This window comes from Nansenia antarctica (assembly GCF_963989245.1).
Source record: "Nansenia antarctica genome assembly, chromosome: 6".
Lineage (NCBI taxonomy): Eukaryota > Metazoa > Chordata > Actinopteri > Argentiniformes > Microstomatidae > Nansenia > Nansenia antarctica.
Window position 1 is genome coordinate 66,759,856 of NC_137676.1, and position 26,913 is coordinate 66,786,768.

The 26,913-nt window shown below is 46.2% G+C and overlaps 2 protein-coding genes across 2 annotated transcripts; both read left to right on the forward strand.

The window, feature by feature from the left end:
• The first annotated feature begins 100 nt into the window (after positions 1-100).
• acer2 (alkaline ceramidase 2) lies at positions 101-8,636 on the forward strand. The gene is made up of 6 exons (XM_080533643.1): positions 101-257; positions 962-1,076; positions 3,681-3,822; positions 4,911-5,048; positions 7,869-8,006; positions 8,353-8,636. Exons 1-6 carry the CDS (start codon positions 147-149, stop codon positions 8,537-8,539), a joined length of 831 nt encoding a protein of 276 aa, XP_080389769.1. The 5' UTR covers positions 101-146; the 3' UTR covers positions 8,540-8,636.
• Positions 8,637-16,828: 8,192 nt separating this feature from the next.
• Positions 16,829-26,611, forward strand: LOC308159804 (tetraspanin-5). Its single transcript, XM_080533620.1, has 10 exons — positions 16,829-17,172; positions 19,055-19,105; positions 19,952-20,098; positions 20,805-20,975; positions 21,243-21,368; positions 21,656-21,703; positions 22,678-22,794; positions 23,014-23,075; positions 23,714-23,765; positions 26,406-26,611. Exons 1-9 carry the CDS (start codon positions 17,089-17,091, stop codon positions 23,724-23,726), a joined length of 819 nt encoding a protein of 272 aa, XP_080389746.1. The 5' UTR covers positions 16,829-17,088; the 3' UTR covers positions 23,727-23,765; positions 26,406-26,611.
• The last annotated feature ends 302 nt before the right edge of the window (positions 26,612-26,913 follow it).

The window sequence follows — 26,913 nt, forward strand, 5'->3', positions numbered from 1 at the left end:
ATAGCCGTGGGGAATCAAAGTGTACTAATTGATCGGCTGGCTAACGGTGCACATCTGCACATCTGACCGCTTTATTTCGCATACTTTCGCCAAAGCCCCGGAGAGACCTTGTCCCTGCGCTGTCCATCGTCAGTACCAGTCCAGACATGACCAGTAATCTGTTCTTCTGGGACCAGTTGCGAGCTGGCAGCTCGGATGTGGACTGGTGCGAAGGCAACTACCTCATTTACCCCGGCATCGCAGAGTTTTACAACACGGTCGGTTGTAGTAGTCATTTCGCTTTTGTCTGTTTTTTGCAGAATCTCAAATTTTTTCACACAGTTTTGTTGACAGACAGCCATTTGCTATCTATCTATTCCTATACATCTCCTGTATCTATTCTAGCCAATGGTTCAGGCTGGCCTTGCTTTCCTGCATGGCATTGCTTCCCAGAATAGCCTGTATGTTTTGTGTTTGATTGTTTAGATCGCTCCTTGGGGTACATTCACTTTTCTTTTCAACAGTTGGAACGTGGAGGGTATGGATGGCATAGGGTGCGTTCGTAAATTCGTTCTGAGAGCGCCGGAGCGCACACTGGGTTCGACGTCTTAGAGGGACCAAGTAATTTGGTTGGACGAGAGGCATTCCACGAGTGCTGATCAGATTTCCAGAGCGTGTTTACGAACGCACCCATAACATTCCCAGGCGCAAGAGAACTCCTTCAGTGTTGCCTTCTCTTTGTGCGGTTTATTGTCATTCCATAAGAGTTGCATAAGTATCTGGGCTTTCAGCTGATGTATTCATACGTGTCTCTCTTGTTCCAAACACATGTTGAAAACTAACACTACTAGAGTTCACTAGACCAAAGAGGCAATTGTTTGTGCATTTTAGACAAATAAGCATTCCACCTGGCTTGGTAATTTGGGACAATTCTGCACACTTTTTTTTAACCTTTTTGTTTTGTTTTGTTTTATCATTTCAGATCAGCAACATCTTGTTTTTTGTTTTGCCGCCTATATTAATGTGCTTGTTCCGCCAATATGCGACACATTTCAACAGCGGAATCTACCTGATTTGGACCCTCCTGGTGGTCGTGGGTGAGTTACCCCACTCTGCAGTGCATGGTCTCTCTCTGAGCTAGCCTCTGACCTCTGCTTTGATGTGTGTGTGTGTGTGTGTGTGTGTGTGTGTGTGTGTGTGTGTGTGTGTGTCTGTGTGTGTGTGTGTGTGTCTGTGTGTCTGTGTGTCTGTGTGTATGTCTCTCGTCTGTTAACCTTATGTTGTTTGATGTGTATAGTGTTCTAACAGCTGTGGGGGGGGACAGCTGAACTCTGCCAGGCAGGCATGATACCTCTGTTGACACATGACATGATACATTCTGTTGTCAATCTTAGGAAAAAACTTGATTGACAGGAAGGTTCTGTTGCTACCAGTGATGGTTCAGTGCCTGTTATGTTGAGCATAGCCTACGGCTGACTATATAAGGGCATATCTGGGCTGCTGGAGTTGTCATTGTCACTGCTGTTCATGAAAGTTGGCAACCGGTCGTTAGGCCTACACAAACCTTGTGATAACACTAGCTCGTTAAACAGTTGTGGGACGACACTCATTAAACAGCCGTTCTGGTATCAAAACAGACATTATGACCGGAGCCTGTGTCAACTTGAGCAACTGCACCTTGGTCTCATCTCCTCCACTGTCACGTGAAGTGCAGGGGAAGGCTGGCGGAGGTAGAACTCAGAGGACGGTAAAATGGTAGGTAACATTGTAATGCAAGAATGAGGAGAACTGATATCAAACTCCCCCTGTCGTCTGATTTCTACCTCCACCAGCCTCCCCTGGGCAAGAGGGTGCTGCTAATGTAGTCCTCTACCAGTGTCCTGTAAGGCTGTGTTGTGTTGTGTGGTTTGTTGTGCTGTGTTGTGTTGTGTGTTGTTGGGTGTTTAACGTTGTGCTGTGCTATCAGGTCCATACGGTCTACCCCACCTACTTCTGTTTATTGAACAGACTGTTTGCAGAGTCAGCAGAGATAAGAGAAGGGAGAGACCAGCCCACTCAGAAAGCGTGAGAGAGAGAGAGAGAGCGAAAGAGAGAGCGAAAGAGAGAGCTCGCCCACTTAACAGCTGCACTAGTCACCTGATTGCCTCCTCCTCCTCCTCCCTCCCTCCCTCCCCCGGTGCTATGTTAACCTCTGACCTGAGTTGGACAGCAAGCCTGTATCTAATCTGGAGCCGTGTTCCTCTGCTGACAACAACCTCTTACTCAATTTCCTCCCCTTTGCTCCCCTTTGCTCGCCTAGCGCCTAGCCCCCTGACCCCTGCTAGCCTAGCTACTAGCTCCCCCTGACCCCTGCTAGCCTAGCTACTAGCCCCCCCTGACCCCTGCTAGCCTAGCCTAGCGCCTAGCTCCTGACCCCTGCTAAATGGACTGACTTATATAGCGCCTTATTCCAAAGCACTTTACAATGGCCTCTCATTCACACATTCACACACCAATGGATTGCAATGAGCCCGTCCTCTGATTTTTACCCACACCAGCCTCCTCAGATACAGTACCATCGACAGTAGTGCATGGCCAGTACATTCTAAACGGTATGCCAGTGTGTTGTGGATATTGGAACACAACCACCGCCTATGTATGTCTGTCTGCCTGTCTGTCTGCCTGTCTGTCTGAGCTGTGTGTCTGTCTGTCTGCCTGAATTGTGGAGGCAGAGTTCATTCTGCGGGGGTGGCGGTGGCGGGTGGATCAGTCTGTACAGACAGAAGACTGTGTGTAACTGTGTATGTGTGTGTGTGTGTGTGTGTGTGTGTGTCCCCTCTCCCCTGTAAGTGTTGACCTCAGGGGAATTTCTGTTTCAAAACATCCTGCAGCTGATCAGATAAAAAGCCACAGCCTGGTTGCGCAAGAGACTGTGGCTCACGTGTAGATGACATTCAGGGGGGGAAAAAAGAGGACCCGAGCTAATGTTCAGGGACATTTCTGGGGAAGGGATCATCATGTCATACTGAATTGTCCAATTAGATTCTACTTTCCTGCCTGTGGTTGCAGGGTTGGCCCGGCTGACCCGAGCTTGTCCCGTCCTGGGCTTCAACCCAAAGACATCACATTGTCATTCAGAGACACTAGACAACATGATGATGATCATGTTTTATATCACTGTTCGCACTTCTGGTTAGATGCTAAACTGCGTTTCATTGTTTGGTTTGGTACTTGTACTGCAGTGACAATGATTCAAAGTTGAATCTAATGTAATGATGTCATTCAGACACATAACAACAACATGATGTAAATCAGAGACACAAGACCACATGATGTCATTATGAGACACAAGACAACATGATGTAATTCAGAGACACAAGACAACATGATGTCATTCAAAGACACAAAACAACATGATGTCATTCAGAAACACAAGACAACTTGATGTCATTAGAGACAAAACAACATAATGTCATTCAGACACAAGACAACATGATGTCATTCAGAGAGGCTGACACACTGCAGCAATATCCACCCATCACCCATTGCAGTGGAGGCTGGTGGAGGTAGAAATCGGAGAACGGCCTCCCATCCTCCGATTCCTTCCTCCCCCTGCTACCTTTTTGTTTGTCTCTTGTGCAAACAGCTATATGTTTCTGTACGCTCACATCTGTGTTTGTTTGTTTGTGTGTTTGTGTGTTTGTTTGTCGGTCTCCCCCCAGGTATCGGGTCCACCTACTTCCACGCCACGCTGAGCTTCCTGGGGCAGATGCTGGATGAGCTGGCCATCCTTTGGGTGCTGATGTGCGCCATCGGCATGTGGTTCCCCAAGAGGTACCTGCCCCGGATGTTCCGCAAGGACAGGTCAGACGTCTCCTCCGACACCTCTCACACACACACACACACACACACACACCACATCAATAACTCCCAACTCTCACACACACACACACACACACATACACACACACACACACACACACACACACCACATCAATAACTCCCAACTCTCACACACACACACACACACACACCACATCAATAACTCTCACACACACACACACACACACACCACATCAACATCTCCCAACCCTCACACACACCACATCAATAACTCCCAACTCTCTCTCTCACACACACACACACACACACACACACACACACACACACCACATCAATATCTCCCAACCCTCACACACACACACACCACATCAATAACTCCCAACCCTCACACACACACACACACACACACACACAGACACACACCACATCAATAACTCCCGTCAGAACAATAGCTCCTGTATTAGAGATCAATAACATCTGTATTAGAGATCAGGCACTCCTATGCGATCCATAACTCCTCTGCCGGAGAAGAACAACTCTACCAGAGGTCAGTACAATGACACAGGGTGGCACAGGGTGACAGGGATACAGCTGACATGGTGGCTGTGTGACAATAGAATTTAGACTGGGGGGGGGGGTCATGTGATACACTTCACTGGTGTCAGCTATTTTAAACAGGACTATTATTAATGTCACAGACACATACACAGGCCAGACACATAGGCACACACACAAACACACAGAGAGACGCAGACAAACACACACACACACACCACACACCTCACACACACACACACACCACACAAACACTTACACAACACACACTTACACCACACACACACTTACACGACACACACACACACACACACACACACACACACACACACACACACACACACACACACACACACACACACACACACACACACAGGAAGCCAGTCTAAGTGAAACCGACACAGGAAGTTCTGAATGGGGGGAGATTGGAAGCGAAACCAGTTACGTTAAGTTAAAACAAATTAGGTCACATGCTGGCACACACACGCACACGCACACCTACCCACCCACACACACACACACGCACACTCAGGTCCAGTATGTCTGTGTTGCAGGTCCAGGTTCAAGGTGGTGATGGCCATCCTGTCAGGCGTCACCACGGGGCTGGCCTTCGTGAAGCCGGTGGTCAACTCTGTGTCTCTCATGACCCTGGGCATCCCCTGCACTGCCCTGCTCATCACAGAGCTCCGCAGGTAACACACTCACACACACACACACACACACACACACACACACGCTGTGGCTGCCTCATTACATAAAGCTGCCAACACAGGAAGAGATATCGCTCTCTATGTTTTTATTTCACTCTCTCTGCGTGCGAGGCTGCTTGCATGCAAGGGTATGTGTGTGTGTGTGTGTGTGTGTGTGTGTGTGTGTGTGTGTGTGTGTGTGTGTGTGTGCGTGTGTGTGCGCGACTGGGTGTGAGTGGGTGCATGTGGGTTCATGTGGGTGTGGGTGTGTGTGGGTTCATGTGGGTGTGGGTGTATGTGCGATGTCTTCAGTCATGTTAATTACTGGCTCTATTGAGTAAGCCTGTAGAATAACATCCTCCTCCCTCATTGTAAATATCTCCTCCCTGGACTTGACTGTGTGTGTGTGTGTGTGTGTGTGTGTGTGTGTGTGTGTGTGTGTGTGTGTGTGTGTGTGTGTGTGTGTTTGTGTGTGACTGTGTGTGTCTCTGGGTGTGTGTCTCACTTGACTGTGATTCTGAGATCTGAGTGATTGTCGTTACTGATACCAGTAGCCTTGTTGAGGCTAGGGTGGAACACAGCAGCATAGAATGTTGCTAAGAAAAACGTTTGTCAGTTGACCAACTGAAAAAAAAACTCATCACTTTAAATATGAATATCTCTTAACCGTTCAAAAATCTGTTTGAAGTTTTGACGGCACAATCTGAATGTGCATGTTTATGTTCTGTAAATGTATATTATGAGCCTAAAAATAACCGCTTGTCAAAGCTAGAGAGGCAACTAGATCGTACGACCGTAGCCCCCTGACACTATGGGACAAGAACACAACACTCTAACTCTTCAGTTTTTTGTTTTATTTGTTTTTTTAAAAGAAGTGTGGTAGTCCCTCTTGTATTTTCCCGGTTTGTATTGGATAGATAGTAGAGAAAGACAGGAAAGTAAGGAGAGGGTATATAATAATGTGTACACTGTAGGCCGTGGTGCTAGACCACTGGGCCAGCCCGGGCCATGTCCAGCTCTTGTAATAGTGAGTGACGTGACTGTCACTGATGCCAACCCAGAGCTGAGGAGGACAGAGCAGGCCTTTGACTGCGTCTCTGTGTGAACTCCGGCCTGCTACACTCTGCTTTCAACACCCTGTTGTTGTTCCTAATACCCTCCCCTCAAATGGTGTCTGTGTGTGTCTGTGAGTGTGTGTGTGTGTGTGTGTGTGTGTGTGTGTGTGTGTGTGTGTGTGTGTGTCTGTGAGTGTGTGTGTGTGTCTGTGTGTGTGTGTGTGTGTGTGTGTGTGTCTGTCTGTGTGTCTCTGTGTGTCTGTGTGTGTCTGTGTGTGTGTGTGTGTCCCAAGGGCTGTTATTTCCTTTCCTTCTGTCCTGACTCACGGCCTCCAGCGCCCAGACTTCATTCATCCATTGTTCTACGTGCTGGTCATTCCTGACATAATTCACACTGCCAGGCCTTGATATCACCGTTGTTGGCATGTCTGTGTGTGTGTGTGTGTCTGTGTCTGTGTGTCTATGTCTGTGTCTGTGTCTGTGTCTGTGTCTGTGTCTGTGTCTGTGTGTGTGTGTGTGTGTCTGTGTCTGTCTGTCTGTCTGTGTGTGTGTGTGTGTGTGTGTGTGTGTGTGTGTGTGTGTGTGTGTGCGCGTGCATGCGTGAATGGGTGGGTGCTTTTTCCTGGCTCTGCTAAGTGGGTGAGAGTTCCTGCCAGATGTCTCAATTTAGCAGGTTTGAAGTGTTGACCTTCAGTTCTCCTGACCCACGTCCCAGAGCTCAGGTCAAGTCAAGTCACAAGTCCTCAATCCAACAGTATAGCACACGTGTTGACAACTTTATTGTCATTGCAGAGTACAGACATCAAGTATCAGACAACGGAATGCAGTTTAGCATCTAACCAGAAGTGCAAATAGTGATATAAAACATGACAGTATGGCAAGTACAGTAGTTAGAGGTATGTACAGTTATGATGAGCTGTGTACAGTATGGTGTATACCGATGTATAAGTAGTGGTTGTATACCAATTTGTACACTATGCCTACTAGTTCATTGGCCTACACAACAAACTTCACAGGTCATGTTAGATATGTTTATTATGTTTATTAATATCACTAATAGATCAGATCAGATCAGAATCATTTTTAATTTATTTTCTTATGTCCCAATGTAGTGGGATGAAGTACACGAGTAGAATTCTTTGGCTTTAGTTCATCCTGCATTTAATTCATTCCTGCAGCATCAAGAATCAAGATACAAAATCACAATATTAAAGTAAAGTAATAATAGAGTATATAATAGTAAGAATAGAAAGGCCATCAAAATGACAATCTACAGTGAGAGTTGACAGTACAACTACAGTTTGATTGTGAAATCTCCAATTAGAATCAAGTGTTGTTGTTTTCCCCGCCCACTAGATGCTGGTTGACCGTGGAGGAGGTCTATGGTGGAGAGGTCTCTGGCTGGCTGAGAATAAACAATCTCTGAAACTATTCTAGCTCAGAGTGCAGATTTACAAGCGGAAAGTGTTTATAATATGACAGTGTTTATAATATTTCCCCCGTCTGCCTTTCAGTAACTGTCCTTTTCATTCCCCATGCAACCGTGTCACAATGTTGTGATGACCGTCAAATGCTCATTTTCAGAAAACATGTGTTGTATTGTCTTGTGGGTGTGTGTGTGTGGTGGGGGGGGTTGTGTGTGTGTCTGGCTCACTGAACGCATAACAATTTCCCTCTGTTGGCATGTGTGCAAATAGGATTAGCATGCTACCACAACATTCAAATGTGCTCAATGCTTTGTGTGTGTGTGTGTGTGTGTGTGTTCCAGGTGTGAGAACCCCCGTGTGTTTAAGCTGGGGCTGATGTCAGGCATCTGGTGGGCGCTGGCTCTGCTCTGCTGGATCAGTGACAGGATCTTCTGTGAGATGTGGTCCTCTGTCAACTTCCCCTACCTGCACTGTGCCTGGTGAGACACACACACACACACACACACACACACACACATACACACACATATATATACACACAGACGCACATGCACGCACACACACACATACACACACATATACATACACACGCACGCACGCACACACACACACACACACACACACACACACACACACATCTCCCTACACTCTTTCTCTCTCTGTCTCCTTCTCTCTCTCTCTCTCTCTCTCTCTCTCTCACACACACACACACAGACACACCTCCCTATACTGTACATGCCCCCCCTCCCCTCCCTCACCAGTCATAGTGTTCTGACTCCCGCCTCCCTCCCCCCTCCCTCACTCCCTCCCTCCCTCCCTCCCCAGGCACATCCTGATCTGCCTGGCCTCCTACCTGGGCTGTGTGTGCTTCGCCTACTTCGACGTGGCCACCGAGGCCCCAGAGCGAGGCCCCGTCATCCTGTTCTGGCCCAACGAGAAGTGGGCCTTCATCGGCGTGCCTTACATCACCCTGCTCTGCGTCGCCAAGAAGTCCTCTGTCAAGGTGACATAAGGTGACATAGGACACGGCGCCCCCCCCTCAGGCCAGGAGGAGGCGTTACGCCAGCCTACGTAAGACCCTACGCAGACCCCTGGACCTGGAGAAGCCTGTCGTCGGAGGGGGGGGGGGGGTCGGGGGAGTACGAAGCTCTATGCTGGCGTGACGTGACGTAGAGTTGATGTGATTACTGCCCAGGACTTTGACCTTTTCTTCTTCACCTTCTTCTCGTCTCTCTCCGTTGTTCCCTTTCTCTCCTCCTTCTTCTCTCCGTCATCACTCCGTTGTTACATATGCAGGGATGTTTCCCGACATTCTGTACAAAGCACAAGTGTGTTCCTGGAGTCGTCTGTCTGTCTGTCTGTCTATTTGTCTCTCTCTATCTATCTCTTTGTCTCTCTGTCTCTCTGTCTGTCTGTCTGTCTGTCTATCTATGTGTCTGTCTATCTATCTATGTGTCTGTCTGTCTGTCTATCGATGTGTCTGTCTACCTATCTATGTGTCTGTCTGTCTGACTATCTATGTGTCTCTCTGTCTCTCTATGTGTCTGTCTGACTATCTATGTGTCTCTCTGTGTCTGTCTGTCTGTCCAGATGACATTAGGCGACATAAGGGTAACATAACTAACTTGTGTGCCAACAAACCTGCCAGGTGTTCTTCTCAGGCGTAGAGGAGTTGGTGAGGGACCTCAGTGTTCCACACGTGCTTCACAGCGTCCCTCACACTGGCCAATAGGAAGGGGACATGCCAACGTGCTGTGTCTGACCTCTCCAGCATGCCTCTCAGGGGAGGCTGGCGGAGGCTGAAATCGGAGGACGGGGCTCATTGTAACGCATGGAACGGTCTGAGGAACGGTATCAAACCCACACGAGAGGTCCTGTACAATACTTTAGGTCCAGGGTCTCTCTCTATCTCCTCATTCCACTCCATCCCTCCCCCCCCCCCCCTCTCTCTCTCTCTCTCTCTCTCTCTCTCTCTCTCTCTCTCTCTCTCTCTCTCTCTCTCACACAGACAGGTATTTGATACCATTCCTCATTCTTTGCCATACATCACAATGAGGCTGTCGTCTGACGCCCACCTCCGCCAGCCTCCACTGCCGCCTCTATGATTGTTTAACAGTAGTGTTACATGAACATGTATTCCCTGCTTCTCTGTGTATAATATCGTAGTTATCTCAATATTCTTCTTCTCATGATACTCTTTTAAAGTGTAAAGGACAAGTATATATGGACATATCATGGTGGGCCACGGCGTGTAAAAGTCTCGGGACACCCAGGTACCTCGTTGTTATTGTTGTTGCATGGGAAATGGACTGAAGTGAAAGGTGATTGGTCGATTTAACTCTGCCCCTCCTCCCTGACTCTGCTGCAGTGGAATGCCAACTGTCACTTTTCAGAAGTCAAGGCGTCAGATTGCCATGACGACGACTCTCAACTGAAGTTTGTGGCAGCTGTTAGCAGTTAATCTGTGAGGTGACACAATAGTAAGGCTTGTTATAACTGGTCCTTACAGTTCATTACAACCAATCAGATGACATGATACGGATAGGTCAGATGTAGATTGTGTTCTCTTGCTGTCTGACCTTTGTCATTCTGTCATTATGACTCTTATGGCAGTTTAGGGTCGACCAAATGATGCACCAAACTAAAGAATGTTCTGTAGCTAGCCTGATAGACAATGGGCCGGTTTCACAGACAAGGCTTAAGCCTAATCCTAGACTTAAAAAGCATCTTCAATGGAGATTTTACATTGAAAGTGTGATTTAGTCCAGGACTAGGCTTAAGCCTTGTCTCTGAAACCGGCCCATAGTGTTTGTGCCAAAACCAGTATGAGATGCTGGGTGTTGTGTCATTGTGCCAAAAGGGAAACAAAAGTTTGGTGAAAATCCGATTTTGCAACAATCCACCAGCTGTGGAAAGAGACACTGTTGTGGAGGAGGGGAGGGTGGTGTTGACTAAAAGCTTTTCATAAAATCATGATCATTGTTCATTATTAACTTGATAATGCTGATTATGATTCATAATATAGGAATTGATCAGTTTGTCTACTGGTCTGGATAGGGAAGGCTTGATTGGATGCGTAGAAAAACACCATTATGACAGTGTTAAGACACCTCATTTTATGTCTGTCAGCTCCTCATGGCCTTTAGATTAGAACTGGGTCAAAACTATGCTACAACGTTCAGATTAGAACTGGTTGTACGCTATGGATTTAATATTAGAACTGGTTTAACATAGTTACGCTAGTCTGATTGACCCAGTAGGTCTGTGTACAGTGTGGCATTTTGTTGTGTCATAAAGCAAGGCAAACCGTTTACAACCGACAAGCACAGGCAACCACCGCTCCTCCAGAATCTCTTGACAACCCCTAATTATTTTTTTGTAACTACTAAGTATTTTGTTTAGCCAAAAAAGCTATATTTATATTTTTCTTAAACCTAGAGCACAACCAAATGGAAGACAGTTGTTGACAATGATGCATGGTAAACAAGACAACAACAAACAAAAACAACCTTTTTGAAGTATTTTTATGTTTTGTCAAGTGTCAGGTATTGTATAGATGAAGGAACACTGAGACATACTTTATTTAAAAAAAGATGCTAGTTAGCGCCAAAAGATGGGTTCTTCATTTGTCCCTGTTGGGGAACCCTTTTGGGATCCATGTAGAACCCTTTTAGGCCCCATGTGGAACCCTTTCCACAGAAAGTGGAACCCCAAACGGGTTCAGCATGGAACCGAGATTGCTTCTTCAAAGGGTTCCCTTTAAAGCGAGAAATGAAGAGCCCTTTCTTTGTGAGAGTGTACAGTACTGATCTGTCAGACACCACGCTGCTCCTGTCTCTAAACAAGGACACCACCCAACAGACCCTCGGTACCAGAAGCAGCTGACGTTCTCAAATACTTTGAGCGTTTTCATGAGCCTGTCTGCAGTACCTGTGGGGCAGCGTTTACACTTTTTGGGTTCCATTGGTTCCAGTGGTTCCGTTGATTCCATTGGTCTCATTGTGCCAGGCAAACTCAATCAAGCACAGTTCATTATTTTGTAATAGTATCTGAACCCCAGGTATGCAGGACACAGCCAATCCCTGCTGTCTAAATATGGCCCAATCAGTGTTGATTCCGATGACACAGCTCTTGATCTTCGGCCAATAGGAGCCCTGTGGGTGTAACAGCGTGGAAAGCAAACATCCAATAAGACTCTTAATAGGACCCAGATTAAGCACCGTCGTCATCATAGTCAACATCACACTCTGAATGGAACCTCTCCATTCAAGACGGATTTTAGTCCAAAAGCTTAAAGGCTTAATCTGTGTCTGAGAAACCAGCCCTAATATTCTAACCAGGCATCCCTCCTTCTTTCCCTCCTTCCTTCCTCCCCTCTCTGAGGAGAGGACCCTTTCTGAACCTCTGATCTGACCCAGGTGATAGTGGTCTGAGCTGCAGTGTGACTACCTCAGGCTCCCTCAAGAGAGGGAGGAAGGAGGAGAGGGAGGAAGGAAGGATGTGCTTTTGAGAGTATTGGAACTGGGCCAAAGCCTTATATGGCTGTCTTTAGCATGAGATCCTGACAGCACTATAATGCATACAGTGGTTAAAGTGAAGTCTATTTAATGGAAAGAGACACGTTCTCTGAAAAGTTTCACTGCCTACAATGACTAATACAGACAAGTTGCACAAGAATATTTATTTTCATAATTTATCCAGTTTTGTAGACAAATATTTGTAATGTGACTGAAACATTTCATATCATTAGTATTTTGTAATAAATGCAATACAATAGTACTCAACAGTCATTGTCCTGTGTTTTTATTATAATATATATATATATAGTTGATTCATCCATACACTCTTAGAAACAGGTATGCATTTCTGTTAATAAAATCCAGTACTATCGTTGACTGGATAATAAGATGTTTGCATATGCATGAGTCGCCTATATTTAGCATGTGAATATTTAGGTCAAGGACAGCGGTCCATCGCTCTCCGATGGGCCTCACTGCGGCTGCGCATCCACCACCAGAGGGCAGTAACGTTCCACACAGACTGGGCTATTTTCCAATGTCCACACAAGCGTACGACCCAATGAAACTGTGTTGGCCAAGCATGAGGTAATTATCATTTCTTTGAAAACAAAAACGTTTGCACACCTGTATTCTCTATTCAACAGGTGCGTGGGAACAAGAAACTAGGAGTAAAAAACAGGCTCCAACACGGTCTTTTTCTGCATGCCTGGCATTGCTTCTGTTAAAACGTTTCATCGCACTTGCAATTACTCCTATTCTAATTAGAGTCCCTGCAGGACCAGGGTTGAGAGATGAGGCCAGGAGTTTTTCCTCACGTGTCGGAGTCAGAATCAACAATAGACACACAGCACACATGAGTATGTTAGACGTACCCAAAGCTTGTGCGCGCGTAGCCATGTTCCCAGCTTTAGCGCAAATCTCCTATCGACACCAATGCATGTTGCAGGTAGAATTTCGGTCATGACAATAATGAGGCTTATTTCTATGATTTGTTTGCGGTTATTTACGTTCCACGCCGGTAAAATAGGGGCACGTTATGGGTACAGAGCAGTTGGGACACCCTCGCGCCCCGTGGGACCCTCTAGTCACCGATCAGTACTGGGTGGAACAGCGCGGGACCTTCACTACCGGAGTATCGTTTGTTCGTCAGCTCGCATCGACATTCTTCCAGCACCGTGACCAGCCTCGTTAGCCCGGTGTTGTTCTTGCATTTCAGCTGAACCGACTTGTGCGTGAATGTAACAGGTGAGCAGCGGGTGCAGGACGCGCACTCTCCGCCGCTATTGGGCACGGGACCGGGACCGGAACCGGGATTGCCACACTTCCCAAAACAGAGGTTGTTACCCAGGACCATCGTCTCGCAGTCTTCGTGATGAATGCTCTATATGAAGACACAAATAATGACATAAATAATAGTCAAAAAATGTGCTTGCCCTGTAAGTTAACTACAGTACAGGCCAAAAGTTTGGACACCTTCTCATTCAATGCGTTTCCTTTATTTTCATGACTATTTGGTACATTGTAGATTCTCACTGAAGGCATCAAAACTATGAATGAACACAGGAATTATGTATTTAACAATAAAGTGTGAAATAACTCTAAATATGTCTTATATTTTAGATTCCTCAAATTAGCCACCCTTTGCTTTTTTGTTGTTAATAAAATATATAATAATAATAATAAATATAATATGTGTTAATAATAAGATGTTATTATATATATTGATATATATTTAATATTATTATTATATATTTTATTAACAACAAGACAAAATTATTTTATTAACAACAAAAAAGCAAAGGGTGGCTACTTTGAGGAATCTAAAATATAAGACATAATTTCACACTTTTTTGTTAAGTACATCATTCCTATGTGTTCATTCATAGTTTTGATGCCTTCAGTGAGAATCTACAATGTAAATAGTCATGAAAATAAAGGAAACGCATTGAATGAGAAGGTGTGTCCAAACTTTTGGCCTGTACTGTATATAAAATACATAAAAGGTTGTGCGTAGGTTTGTCATGTCTTACCTGAGAGAAGGGTAGGGCGCGACACACCTGTTGATTGATCTCGTTCTGGATCTCTCTGACTGGGATGACGGACAGGAACTCGGATCTTCTCCGCAGCAAGAACTTGTTCCACGACGCTCTGGCGTTGGCTTGGTAGGGAGGGGTGGTCGGGTTGGCTTGGTAGGGAGGGGTGGTCGGGTTGGCCTGGTAGGGAGGGGTGGTCGCCGGGTTGGCGGGTAGCGGAGCCATCAAGTGTCCATTACGCGCGGCACCGTTACGCTCGTCGGTGCGCGTCTTATTTCGCATCTCTTCCATTTCTCTTTGAAGATGATCTAACACGACTTCGGCAGCCTCCCCGTGGCGCGCAGACCTGGCTCTAAACGGTGTTCCAAAATGCGTCCTAATCCTAAAAGTATGGGCGCATATCTCTGTTTGCAGAACGCAAATGGAGAGGCCGAGGCCTGCTAGAGTCGAGATGGAGAAAAACATGTGCATCGTTGTCCTGCTAGAGCTGCCAACGACCTCTGACAACCTGATGGACTAAACTACTGGATGGTCAGACTAACGGTCTGCGTCCTGTTTTATGACCGGCCAAAGGGAGGTGTCCTGCCGCCGGACCAAACTGAGCAGACCCACCTCAAAGCCTCGAGAGGCCTACGATGCGACAGCACGTGTTGAATATGACACCCGGATAGGATACCCCCCGTTTCCTGATGACATATGTGAGGGTATAATATTTGATGATCTTTGAAGAACATGTGTTCGACCTGTCTTTGATCTTGTCTTCTCTCTGAGGTGAGTTCTAGGCCCTGGACAATCTAGACAATTTGATGGCAGCTACTAGATTGTAATCAAGTGCAATACTGAAACACAACTGTGAACATTTCAAACCTGCAAACTGCGACACTTTAAATGAATGTGCAATAATACTATGTGCAATATGACAACCCTCGTGTACATAAGGTTCAGAGATAGGAAATGTTAGAATAGGTATAGCATAGCATAGAGTACAGCACAGTGTTTTATTTGTATAGTATAGTATAGTGGATAGTGTATATAGCCTTTATTTATGTAAACCAGCTCTTTTCCCTTCTTGTTTTTAGTATTTTTTTCCAAGCACCAGGGGAGCCCCCCCTCACAAATTTCGTTGTATGGTACCTGTACTATATCAATGACAATAAAGACCATTCATTCATTCATTCATGATGCCCTCATTGCCGCGCGTGTCCGTTCAGGCATCAAATTATCAAAGGCTATCAACGAAAAGGCCATTTAAAAGTAGCCTAGTCTAGCAATAGGTTCCCCGTATCAAATAGCTATTTTATTTAGGTATAATAATAAAAATATGCTAATGCCTTGAACCTCACTCCTCGTCCTGCAGGGGGCGCAGCGCTGCAGGTTTATTTGGTCCCAGCAGCGACAGCAGTGACTGACTCAGCTCATCTAGAACTTGATGGATCAGTTGACTAGTTTACTCAGGTCGTGACGTTAGAATTATAAGTTTCTATCTCCATTTTTGTCAAAATTGAGTTTTTTTTTTTTTACATACATACATAATTCATAAAATATAAAAGGTTCCGTCTCACAAAACATAATGGAATGTAAACACTTTGACGCTCAATATCTCTGAACTGCCCTAAATGGAGATAAATAAACCTTATAATTCTAAGCTCACGAGGTGTGATGGTGATGGCACCAGGCTGGGACGAGAACCTGGACCCCCTGCAGCTCTCCAGGACCAGGGTGACTCAGGTCCCTGGGCTGATGGGTGTTTGTTGCACTCATACAATGCTACAAATGCTTAGTGCTGCAGCACAGTTTATATACGTTGTAAGTGTATAGGCTACTTCATATTTGGCAATTGAATATGCATTGCAATGCCATTCTTCAATGTATCAGCCTAATAGACATAATTAGTGTAGGTTATTAGTTTTCTATTTGACTTAAGACACAAGGGAAGATGCTTTGAGGCTCAGCTAAGGCGGTCTCCCACTCCCACGCTGTCTGGCAGAACTCAGCTGGCTCAAATGAGGACATACTGCATTTTTTATATAACATACTGCATTTTTAAAGGCTGTATATTTTGTGGAGAGAAAAATATTGTGTGTGTGTGTGTGTAGGGCGTGTGTGTAGGGGGGGCTTGACACGCACACGCACACACACTCACACAGATTCACAGTCAGGGCTGCTGGTCTTTGATGCTGTCAGCAAATGGTTGTGGCTTTGAGACCGAGTGTCATTACTGTCATGTAATATTACATTTGATTAGATTGAGAGGGATAAGGGGATTCATCAAATTCGTTGTTCTTATATGGGTAATAATCATTAACGTAAACCAGCAGAATGAATTGCCTAATTAACACAACATAATAACAATAATCAATAGCCTACGCTAGTGATAAGAAATAAGAAGTGTGAAATTAATTGTCAACATTGACATTGCTTTATAGGTTTATGTTTCTCTGTCAGTGTCTGTCGGTCTGTCATAAATCAACGAACAACCTATATAAATATATCCGAAAAAGAAGTATTTGATTATCCTCCGGAGATGTTTAATCATGGGACGAGGAGGGTATAAAATAGCGGTGTTGGGGTTTTCCTTGGAATAATAACCAACCAATACGGAAGCACCCTATCGGAGGAAGTCCCGCCCACAGCCATGGCAGCGAATGTTTTAATTGGTTGGGAGACCCAGGCAGCCCTGTCTGTCTCCATCAGGGAGCAGATCGAGCCAGGGAAGATTTTAATCCAGTCCGCATCGCAGGATCCAGCGCCCGCTGCACCGAAGCCTCGAAAAAAAGACATTTACTTGTCTGTATAAAAACAGATGCGTCTGTGAAGACATCTAATATGTCCTCTAGACATCAACATGTTAGGCGTCATTAAACGGTAAACATCGGAGCGTTGTCGTCGTCGTCGTCGAAGCGTAAAACGGTCGATTTCTTTCCTCCCGGACCGATCCGTCGCACCGGGGATAAGACCCTATGTGATTTCTCCCGGTGGGGTCGGCGACATTTGTAAATACGGGCCAAATGATGTCCGGAAAGCATTTCAAGGCTCACGAAGTCAGCTGTTGCATCAAATATTTCATATTTGGATTCAATATCATATTCTGGGTAAGTGAGTGGGCTTCGTCATCTCCCTCTGTCATGTGTATCTGGGCAAGACTTGCCTATAATAAAAGGCCGTAGCGTAGCCTGGTGAAATGTTATGCCAACATTATTTACTAACTCCTCGGCTACATTGTTTATTGTTACCTGTGCTGTTACCCAAATATAACGGTCCGTTTTTTCTAAATTCCCACCGCATGCAATACATAGGCCTAGGCGTAAAGACAATGGGACCAATGCAAATCTGTAGGCGGTTCGCGTTTGTCACCAGTGGAGGGCCGCACAAATGAAACAAATAATAATAAAAAAACATCCAAGCCCTCAATTGGGGCTAGGCTACTTTTTAAATATTAAAAACCGTTTCTCGTCATATAAGGCTGCGGTCCGTGGGAAGGATAAGCGGCTTTCGCCCCCTTCCCTAGGCTGTCACCCAGGTGCCATCTGGGGTTACGTCATATCGCAGTGTCGCTCTAGCATGGATGTCTATTGTGGTGCCTGGAGCCTGCAGGCAAACATGTCAGGCTGGCCCCTCTTTGATTAGATGCGAGCTCCGATGTGCTGCCTGTGCGTGTTACATCCACCACACCGTGCCATTGTCTCTCTCTCCCCTTCTGTTCATCTCGATATCACTGCGCATGACAACAACAATAGTGTTTTTTTCGACCTATTTCTTTGGTCCTTGTACACCTCCACACACTCAGTCAATGCAGATAGGCCTAGAGGCTGAAGAAGTAAGAAATGATGGGAGGCTGGCAGAAGGTGGCGTGCCAATGCACGGAGGGGGGGGTGGGTGCAGGTTTATCCATATTTGCAAATGCTGAACCAACCGAAACTACTTTGCAGGAATTTGCGCATTTATGGTATACATACAATTGACCATGCGCACGAGGGGGCCTGTGATTGGATGGATATAGGGGACAAGGGAGCTCCCATATGGGACAAGCCAATTTAGCCCAATATACAGGACATTGCGGCTAATACGGGACAGTTGGCTATCCTACAAGACAGACAGACATTAGTTACTGCATGGTTAATCTATTAACCCGTATAAGACCATATTAAACCTGTCTGAACTAATCTAGGACCATGTTTACTCATGTTTACTCTTTCTATAGTAAGTAAGCCAGGTGATTTCTCCCGGTGACTATGGTGTATATATATGCACCCTGATGACTACGCTCACACACTCACACACACACACACACACACACACACACACACACACGTACACACATGTGTAGCCGGCTACAGCATGGATAGGTAGGTTGTGTATTAATGTCATTCGAGTGAGTTATCTGACATCTGCTGACACCGTTGCCCTGGTTTACCCATTGTAGAAGAGGATGCATGTGTTGTCACGGCAACACGGCAGCACTGGGGGTTGGTCGGTCTTGACTCAATGACTTCCTGTCGTTGAAGCGTGTTCACTAGGCTCACTCTGGGATGCTAATGCCTGCTTTTAGACAAGTGGGTTAACTCTAAAGGCCTCTCTGGGGAGCTGGGTGTCAGTCTGTGGTATTCACCATACTCTCTCTCTCTCCCTCTCTTCTCTCTCCCGCTCTCTACCCTCTCTCTCTCTCTCTCTCTCTCTCTCTCTCTCTCTGTCTCTCTCTGTCTACCCTCTCCGTCCCTCTCGCTACCCTCTCCCTTCTTCTCTCTCTCTCCCCTCTCTCCCTCTTACCTCCCTCCCTCCCTGTCTCTCTCTCTCTACCCCCTCTCTACCCTCTCTCTCTCTGTCTCTCTCTGTCTACCCTCTCCGTCCCTCTCTCTACCCTCTCCCTTCTTCTCTCTCTCTCCCCTCTCTCCCTCTTACCTCCCTCCCTCCCTGTCTCTCTCTCTCTACCCCCTCTCTACCCTCCCTCTCTCTACCCTCCCTCTCTCTCTCCAGCTCCTAGGAGTGGCGTTCCTGGGCATAGGACTGTGGGCATGGAGTGAAAAGGTGAGCTCTACCCCTCAGTTTCTTTGTCTTTGTCTAACCAATCACAGAGAGCCGCCCGTCACCCTACCTAGACCCTGTGGCCCTCGCCTACCGTTGACTCTCAAACAGGCCATTGTTCTGTCTGTGTGTGTGTGTGTGTGTGTGTGTGTGTCTGATGTATCCAGGGGGATCAGTAATTCTGTGTTAGAGGAACATTTCAGTTACAGTTCTTTCTGACATAGTAACAAAGCAGAAGGGAGGAGTGCTCTGGTAAAATGATATCATGTGTGTGCGCGTGTGTATGTATGTGTGTGTGTGTATGTGTATGTGTGTGTGTGTGTGTGTGTGTGCGCGCGCATGTGTTATAAGACTGACCCTTGTTAAAGACTTCCCCACCCAAACCCGCCTGGAGTAAAAAACATAATTTCTTGTGGAAAAAAAACAACATAGTGAAGTGAAACACACACGCTGGTCTGACAGAACCAGAAAGGAATGTGGAGGGTTCCTGTGGGAAGACGTCCTGAATGGATCTGACGCATTCATGACTCTCTGTGGCCCCCGCCTTCTTTGGCTCATGTTTAAAAGACGCCTGTGTGTCTGTATGTGTGTCTCTGTGTGTGTGTGTATGTGTGTGTGTGTGTGTGTCTGTGTGTGTGTGTGTGTGGGTGGGTCTGTGTGGGTCTGTTTGTGTGTGTGTGTGTGTGTGTGTGTGGGTGGGTGGGTCTTTGGGTGTGTGTGTGTGTGTGTGTGTGTGTGTGTGTGGAATGGGTGGGTTGCTATGAGTTCTCTGTTCCTTCATTCCCATGTAAATGATTGCAACACTGGACTAGATGGTCATGCTGACGTCATCCCCCTCCTATCCTGCAGGGGGTGCTGTCTAACATCTCCTCCATCACTGACCTGGGGGGCTTCGACCCCGTCTGGCTCTTCCTGGTGGTGGGCGGAGTCATGTTCATCCTGGGCTTCGCCGGCTGTATCGGAGCACTGCGCGAGAACTCCTTCCTGCTCAAGTTTGTACGTAACGTGTGTGTGTGTGTGTTTGTGCGTGTGTGTGTGTCTGTATCCTCCACACACTCTGCCCATCAAACCATCAACCACAGATGACTCCAGACATGACAAGATTTTGGTCTGTGACTGTGTACACTGGAATACGCTTTGGAAGTCTGTACACTACAAACTACAGGATGTAAACAAAACTGGAAATTGTTTGAGTCTGGCGTCCCCGATATGACTGCTAGAAAAAGAGAGTCAGCGTGGTAAATGACTCATTGTACCTTACCTGCAAGCTTAGTAAACCTCGGGCCAAATCAGAACATATTTACCGTTCGATAGCAATCGCTCAGGTGGGCTTTCCGAGCAATCATAATGGTGGCGTCTGTCTCCAAACATGAATGTTTATTACTTTATCGAAAGTACCCAACTTTGTAAAGTTTTAACCAGCATTCTAAGTATCTCCTGATATTCTTAAAGTGTTACCCAAAATTCTCCTAACGTTCTAACGTGTTGTAGTTCTAACATGTTGTAGTTCTAAAGTGTTGTAGTTCTAACATGTTGTAGTTCTAAAGTGTTGTAGTTCTAACATGTTGTAGTTCTAAAGTGTTGGAGTTCTAGAATGTTGTAGTTATAAAGTGTTGTAGTTCTAGAATGTTGTAGTTATAAAGTGTTGTAGTTCTAGAATGTTGTAGTTATAAAGTGTTATGTTATCCTGGCGTTCCTGCAGTTCTCTGTGTTCCTGGGGATCATCTTCTTCCTGGAGCTGACAGCCGGAGTGTTGGCCTTCGTGTTCAAGGACTGGATCAAAGACCAGCTCAACTTCTTCATCAACAACAACATCAGAGCCTACCGCGACGACATCGACCTGCAGAACCTCATAGACTTCACCCAGGAATACGTAAGAGAGACACACACACTATACCTCATAGACTTCACCCAGGAATGCGCAAGACACACACACACACACACACACACACACACTCACACACACACACACACACACACATACACTCAACACACACTATACTTCATAGACTTCACACTTCACACAGGAATACGTTGTAGGTTTAGTAGGTCAGTGATGTTTACATTTCAGACATTTTTAATGTCTGATTAGGGTGTGTGTGTGTGTGTGTGTGTGTGTGTGTGTGTGTGTGTCCTTCAGTGGGAGTGTTGCGGCGCCTTCGGGGCAGACGACTGGAACCTGAATATCTACTTCAACTGTACCGACTCCAACCCCAGCCGAGAGAAGTGTGGGGTTCCCTTCTCCTGCTGCACCAAGGACCCTGCGGTATGTGTGTGTGTGTGTGTGCGTGTGCATGTGTGTGTGCGTGTGTGTTTGGTCTTCTCTTCTCCTCTACTGGAAACACAAACAGGAAGTGGCAGGAACCTTCTGTCGAGGTGCATGTCCTTATAAGGGCATAACATCCCTGTTGTTGACATCACCATGAAGCTGTAGACCAGGGCCTGTGTGTGTGTGAACCTCCTGTCTTCTTCAGTGGTGGTGTGTGTGAACCTCCTGTCTTCTTCAGTGGTGGTGTGTGTGTGAACCTCCCCTCTTCTTCTTCTCTCCTACAGGAAGACGTCATCAACACTCAGTGTGGCTACGACATCCGAGCTAAAGCCGTGAGTTGACTGACACACACACACACACACACACACACACACACACACACACACACACATACACACTGACTGACTGACTAACTGACACACGGGCTGACTGATTGACCGACACACTGACTGACTGACTGCCTGATTGACATACTAACTAACTAACTGACACACTGACTGACTGACTGACTGACCGACTGACTGACCGACACACTGACTAACTGACACGCTGATTGATACACTGACTGACTGATTGACTAACTGACTGGTTGACAGACTGACTGACTGACACACACTGACTGACTCACACACAGTTAGTTATGGTCAGTTGTTGTCAGTAGTTTGGTCCACAGACACACCACTGTGTTCTATATCTATGGTTTAGTCCGTACAGACACGTCAGGGGAGGCTGGTGGAGGTAGAAATCGGAGGACGGGCTCATTGTAATGCACGACGAGCCCGTCCTCCGATTTCTACCGCCGCCAGCCTCCCGTGAGGTCATGTGAGGTCCGAGGGGCGAGGCCAACCGTGGCCAGTCACCCTTGACGTTGTCCACGAAGAGAATCTGGTTCTCATCAGCCATTGGCAGGAAGCTTCGGTGAGGTCATCAGCCATTGGCAGGTCGCTACGGTGATGAGCTCATTTGGTAGTTAAACCCCGCCCCAGTCTCAACACTAGAGACTTGAACCATGCCACTGACCAGCTACCAGGACAACTAGGGACAACACGGGAACACCAGGGGAGGCTGGCGGAGGTAGAAATCGGAGGCCGGGTGTTTGATAATATTCCCCGTTCAGTTCCATCCATTACAATGAGCCTGTCCTCTAATTTCTACCTCTGTCACTCATAGGAGGACAACTCGCACTGTTGTACAAAGTCAGGAAGCCTCACTGAAGTGTGTGTGTGTGTGTGTGTGTGTGTGTGTGTGTGTGTGTGCGCGTGTGTGTGCGCGTGTGCGTGTGCGTGTGCGTGTGCGTGTGTTATAGGACGCGGAGCAGAGGACGTTCATCAATATAAAAGGCTGCGTTCCGCAGTTTGAGAAGTGGCTTCAGGACAACCTGATGGTGGTGGCCGGCATCTTCATAGGAATCGCTCTGCTACAGGTTAGTCTTGTTGTAAAGCCCCTCGGAGCACAGCATGGCTTATGTGGATAAGCCTGGATTTTCCTTTAGCGACATTGATGGAATACCCCCTAGGTGTCCCACATTTCCCAATGTCCCAGGTTACCAGGTTATTGATTCACCCTACTAGATTAAGGAACAATTATGGTAAATGTTATTGCTCTATTATTGAGTTGTTGTTTGTTGCGTGTCTATTTCCAGATATTCGGCATATGTTTAGCCCAGAACCTCGTGAGTGACATAGAGGCTGTTCGGGAGAGCTGGTAAGAGTGGATGTACTTACTTGGGATACACTCACATCATATACACTCCTTAGTACACACTCCTTAGTTAGTACACAGACTTTAGGTGTGTAACCTAAAGGAGAAGTGTGTTGATGTAGTGAGTTTAGCCACCTAGTGGACATGGCTGTCACTGCACTGAACAATGCTCCCCTGTTGTAGTTCAATAGAACAGGATGGAATCACATGGTCTAACCCTGCACCTCTCATTGATTCACTGTTTCACTGGACTGTGTGTGTGTGTATCTAACATGCACTTGTCCTCTTTCTCTATCTCTCTCCCCTCCTCGCCTCTCCTCTCCTCTCCTGTCCTCTCCTCTCCTCTCCTCACATCTCCTCTCCTCTCCTCTCCTCACCTCACCTCTCCTCTCCTCTCCTCATCTCTCCTCTCCTCTCCTCTCCTCATCTCTCCTCTCCTCTCCTCTCCTCTCCTCTCCTCTCCTCTCCTCTCCTCACCTCTCCTCACCTCTCCTCTCCTCTCCTCTCCTCTCCTCTCCTCTCCTCTCCTCTCCTCTCCTCTCCTCTCCTCTCCTCTCCTCTCCTCTCCTCACCTCTCTTCTCCTCTCCTCCCCTCCTTTCCTCTCCTCTCTCCCTTCCTCCTCTCCTCTCCTCTCCTCTAGTCTGTTCACCTGAGCCCATCAGAGCCCTCTCCAGCTGGGGGAAGCAGCAGGGGTGAGCCTCCGTTCCGTCTTCTCTCTACACTGAAGCTTAACCTCACACTGAATAATATATACCCTATATTATATGTTGTTACATGTTCAGGGGTGCACATAACTGGTGCGCCAGTGCGCATGCGTCGCCAAAATGCATGCTGCGCGGGAGATCAGCGGCATGAACGCGCTCTTGCGCACCAACAGCTGGAAGCGCTGGGAGAGGAATTTACTTCCTCAAAATCCAACTGCTGACTGCTGACTGCTGCATCACTGCAAGCCCCACTAAGTAACTATTTGCCGTCCCCTCAGCCGAAGGCGACCGACGATGACCACGGCGACTCCCCTCACGAAAACATTCGGAAAGTATCGTAACTCGTACTTTCATTCCGCGTATCGCGTATCGCGTATCGCACGGTTATCAAGGTTATCACGCCGACACGTGAAAATTCAGTCCCGAACGACTCGTCGCTAAAAGGAAAAACAACACCAAGGGACTTCACGTTTCTTTTCTCTGAAGCTTTCAAACGTTCAGACGTTTGTTTTACAGCTTCATTATCGCACCTAGACCCCTGACCCAGGGAATATGGTTGGGAATTCTATTAGAAGAAAAAAAAAAGACTTTGTTGCACAATCAAAATAATGAGCTATTTAAAGTGATAGCCTACTACAACATCCTCTACCATGGTTGAAATTGAGGACAGTGATAACTTACAGCAGTCAAGAGAGCAGTGATGATGATGATTAAGCTTGTAGCATAAGTAAATGCTTAGGCTGTAACTTTTTGTTGAAAAGTTGATTTCAGTGTTTACAGAACAGAGCAGTGCTTAAAGAGATGTCAGTTTATTTCATTGTGTTTAAAGAACAGACATTCAGTTAGTGCTTAAAGAGATGTCAGTTGATTTCAGTGTGTTTAAAGAACAGACATTCAGTTAGTGCTTAAAGAGATGTCAGTTGATTTCATTGTGTTTAAAGGAGTCTGACAGACTTTCATGCTTAAAGAGCAGTCATTTGATTTTGCATTTGTTTCTTTTGTTTTGCACACAATCATTTGTTCGTTCATCTTTATTTATGAATAAATGTCGTTTTGCTAATATAAGTTATCCAGGTATTCCTTTTTTTATCCATCCTGTGGGACGGGTTGTGACTCGCGAGCTCGGGGAGCACCAAGCAGCATCCCTAGGTGCTCCTCTGAGCACTGGCCCCAAAAAGTTATGTGCACCCCTGTACATGTTATAACTTATACATGTTAAAATAAAGTAGCGCGAATAAACCACTCCTAACAAAAAATAAATAATGGATCTGATTGCTTTAACTTGATGTTGTCAGGCTCTGGATGTTGTATACAGTAAGGTCCATGGCAGTGTCACAGAGCGAGAAAGCAGACAGTGGTAGTGGCCATTAACAACCCAACAAAGATGCCATGTCATTCTAAGACATTTACATTTACATTTTTGGTATTTAGCAGACGCCTTTATCCAAAGCGACTCAACAACAAATACATTTGACTAAGTATGTGAATAATCTTTCCACCAGTCATAACAGGAAAGATTTATGCTCGGGCCTGGGGCCATTGGCAGTTGTGGTGCTTGAAGACAGACTAAGTGTGTTTCCTAAGCCTGGATATCAAGTGTTTTCCCTCCTGCCCCTTCCTTCCCCTCCCTCCTGTAACTGTCAGCTGTGATGCATTAAAACACAGTTCTCAGAGTGTTAGTGAGGCAAAGTGCTTCATTTCCAGTAGAGACTATTATCTGAACGCAGCCCAAGGACAGACTTGTGACTATACAGTGCTGTCCCAAACGACTATTTTTCTAACGATTAATCTAGCGATTATTTTATCGATTATTCGATTAGTCTAACGACTAATTTATCGATAAGTCTAACGATAATTTTTGTACTGTAAAAAAAAAAAAAAAAAAAACTTATTTGTCTCCACCTCACTGCTATGTTTAGCCAACTTGAATGCCAACATGGCCATTTAGAAGTCTGTCCATCACCACAACACATAGCTAGCTAACGTTACTCTCGCTGCTATGTTATGATTAGCTAAATTGATGCTAACGTAGCATGCGAGCTACGAGCTAGATAACGTACAGTAGGTGCTCGCACCACAATGACAATAGGCTACCGTAGCTAGCCAGCTACATAGCTAACGTTACTAACACCAGAAGACAAGACATACGAACTGTGGTGAGCTACATTGCTTGTGTAACATTAGCTAGTAGCTATCCATTTTCACTCATACACGTAATTGTCTCGCCTGGTAAAATAAAGGCTGAAAAGAAAAAAAAAGTTTTTTTTAATTTACGACTAACCGACGCATATTACGCTAACCGACGTATTGACGTAGTCGATGACGTCGTCGACGTCGAATAATCGTAACAGCCCTAGTAGAGATATTATTAATCTCTACGACTTTTGTAAAGCAAAGTCTGTGTGCTCTATTAAAAAGATCATCCTGCAAAAGAACTGTCTCTCATCACAAGGCAACATCTGACCTTCCGTTACCATACCAGCCACCTTTTTTTTTTTTTGCTGTGGGGTGAATTCGGGTAATCTATCTGGGACATTGGGTAAAGCTCCAATGTTGAACTCTGTGGATCACTCATTTGCTGTGTGTGTGTGTGTGTGTGTGTGTGTATGTGTGTGTCTCTCTCTGCAGGTCTCCTCAGTGTTGATGCCAGTGATAAAGGGAACCGAGACTCCTGACGCCTCCTTCTCCTCCTCTCCTCTTTCTCCCCTTTCTCCTCCTCCTCCTCCTCCACCTCCTCCTCCTCCTCAGTCATATGTACATAGGACTTTTCTAACTGGGTTGTTTTTATATGTGTCTCTCTCACACGTGCAGTCAGTCAGTCAGTGTTCCATGCTGCGTGACGAGGGGTTGTGGGGTGGGGGGGGAGGTGACAGGGTTGGGGCCATAGAGATATAATACCAGAGAAGTCACCCTCTCTAGTCTTGTACCTCTATGGTTGGGTCCCCACCCATCTCTATAATCATTCACTCCATGGAAGAAGTGAATCGAAATTCATTTTTGGGGGGGGGGGAAATGACTAATAACAGCCTGTTGTTTTCCATGAGGATTTTCTATTCAGCGTGATTTGAATTTGAATTCAGAAGTTACTTCCTGTATGGAGGGAGGTGAGATGCGATTGGTGGTGGTTGGTCGCCAT

Bases quoted from the DNA above. Each gene is read 5' to 3' on its own strand.
- acer2 (XM_080533643.1), top strand. From the start codon at position 147: ATGACCAGTAATCTGTTCTTCTGGGACCAGTTGCGAGCTGGCAGCTCG. The intron at 1,077-3,680 runs GTGAGTTACCCC...GTCTCCCCCCAG, and splicing joins GACCCTCCTGGTGGTCGTGG to GTATCGGGTCCACCTACTTC. The intron at 3,823-4,910 runs GTCAGACGTCTC...TCTGTGTTGCAG, and splicing joins CGGATGTTCCGCAAGGACAG to GTCCAGGTTCAAGGTGGTGA.
- LOC308159804 (XM_080533620.1), top strand. From the start codon at position 17,089: ATGATGTCCGGAAAGCATTTCAAGGCTCACGAAGTCAGCTGTTGCATC. The intron at 20,099-20,804 runs GTACGTAACGTG...GCGTTCCTGCAG, and splicing joins ACTCCTTCCTGCTCAAGTTT to TTCTCTGTGTTCCTGGGGAT. The intron at 21,369-21,655 runs GTATGTGTGTGT...TCTCTCCTACAG, and splicing joins GCTGCACCAAGGACCCTGCG to GAAGACGTCATCAACACTCA.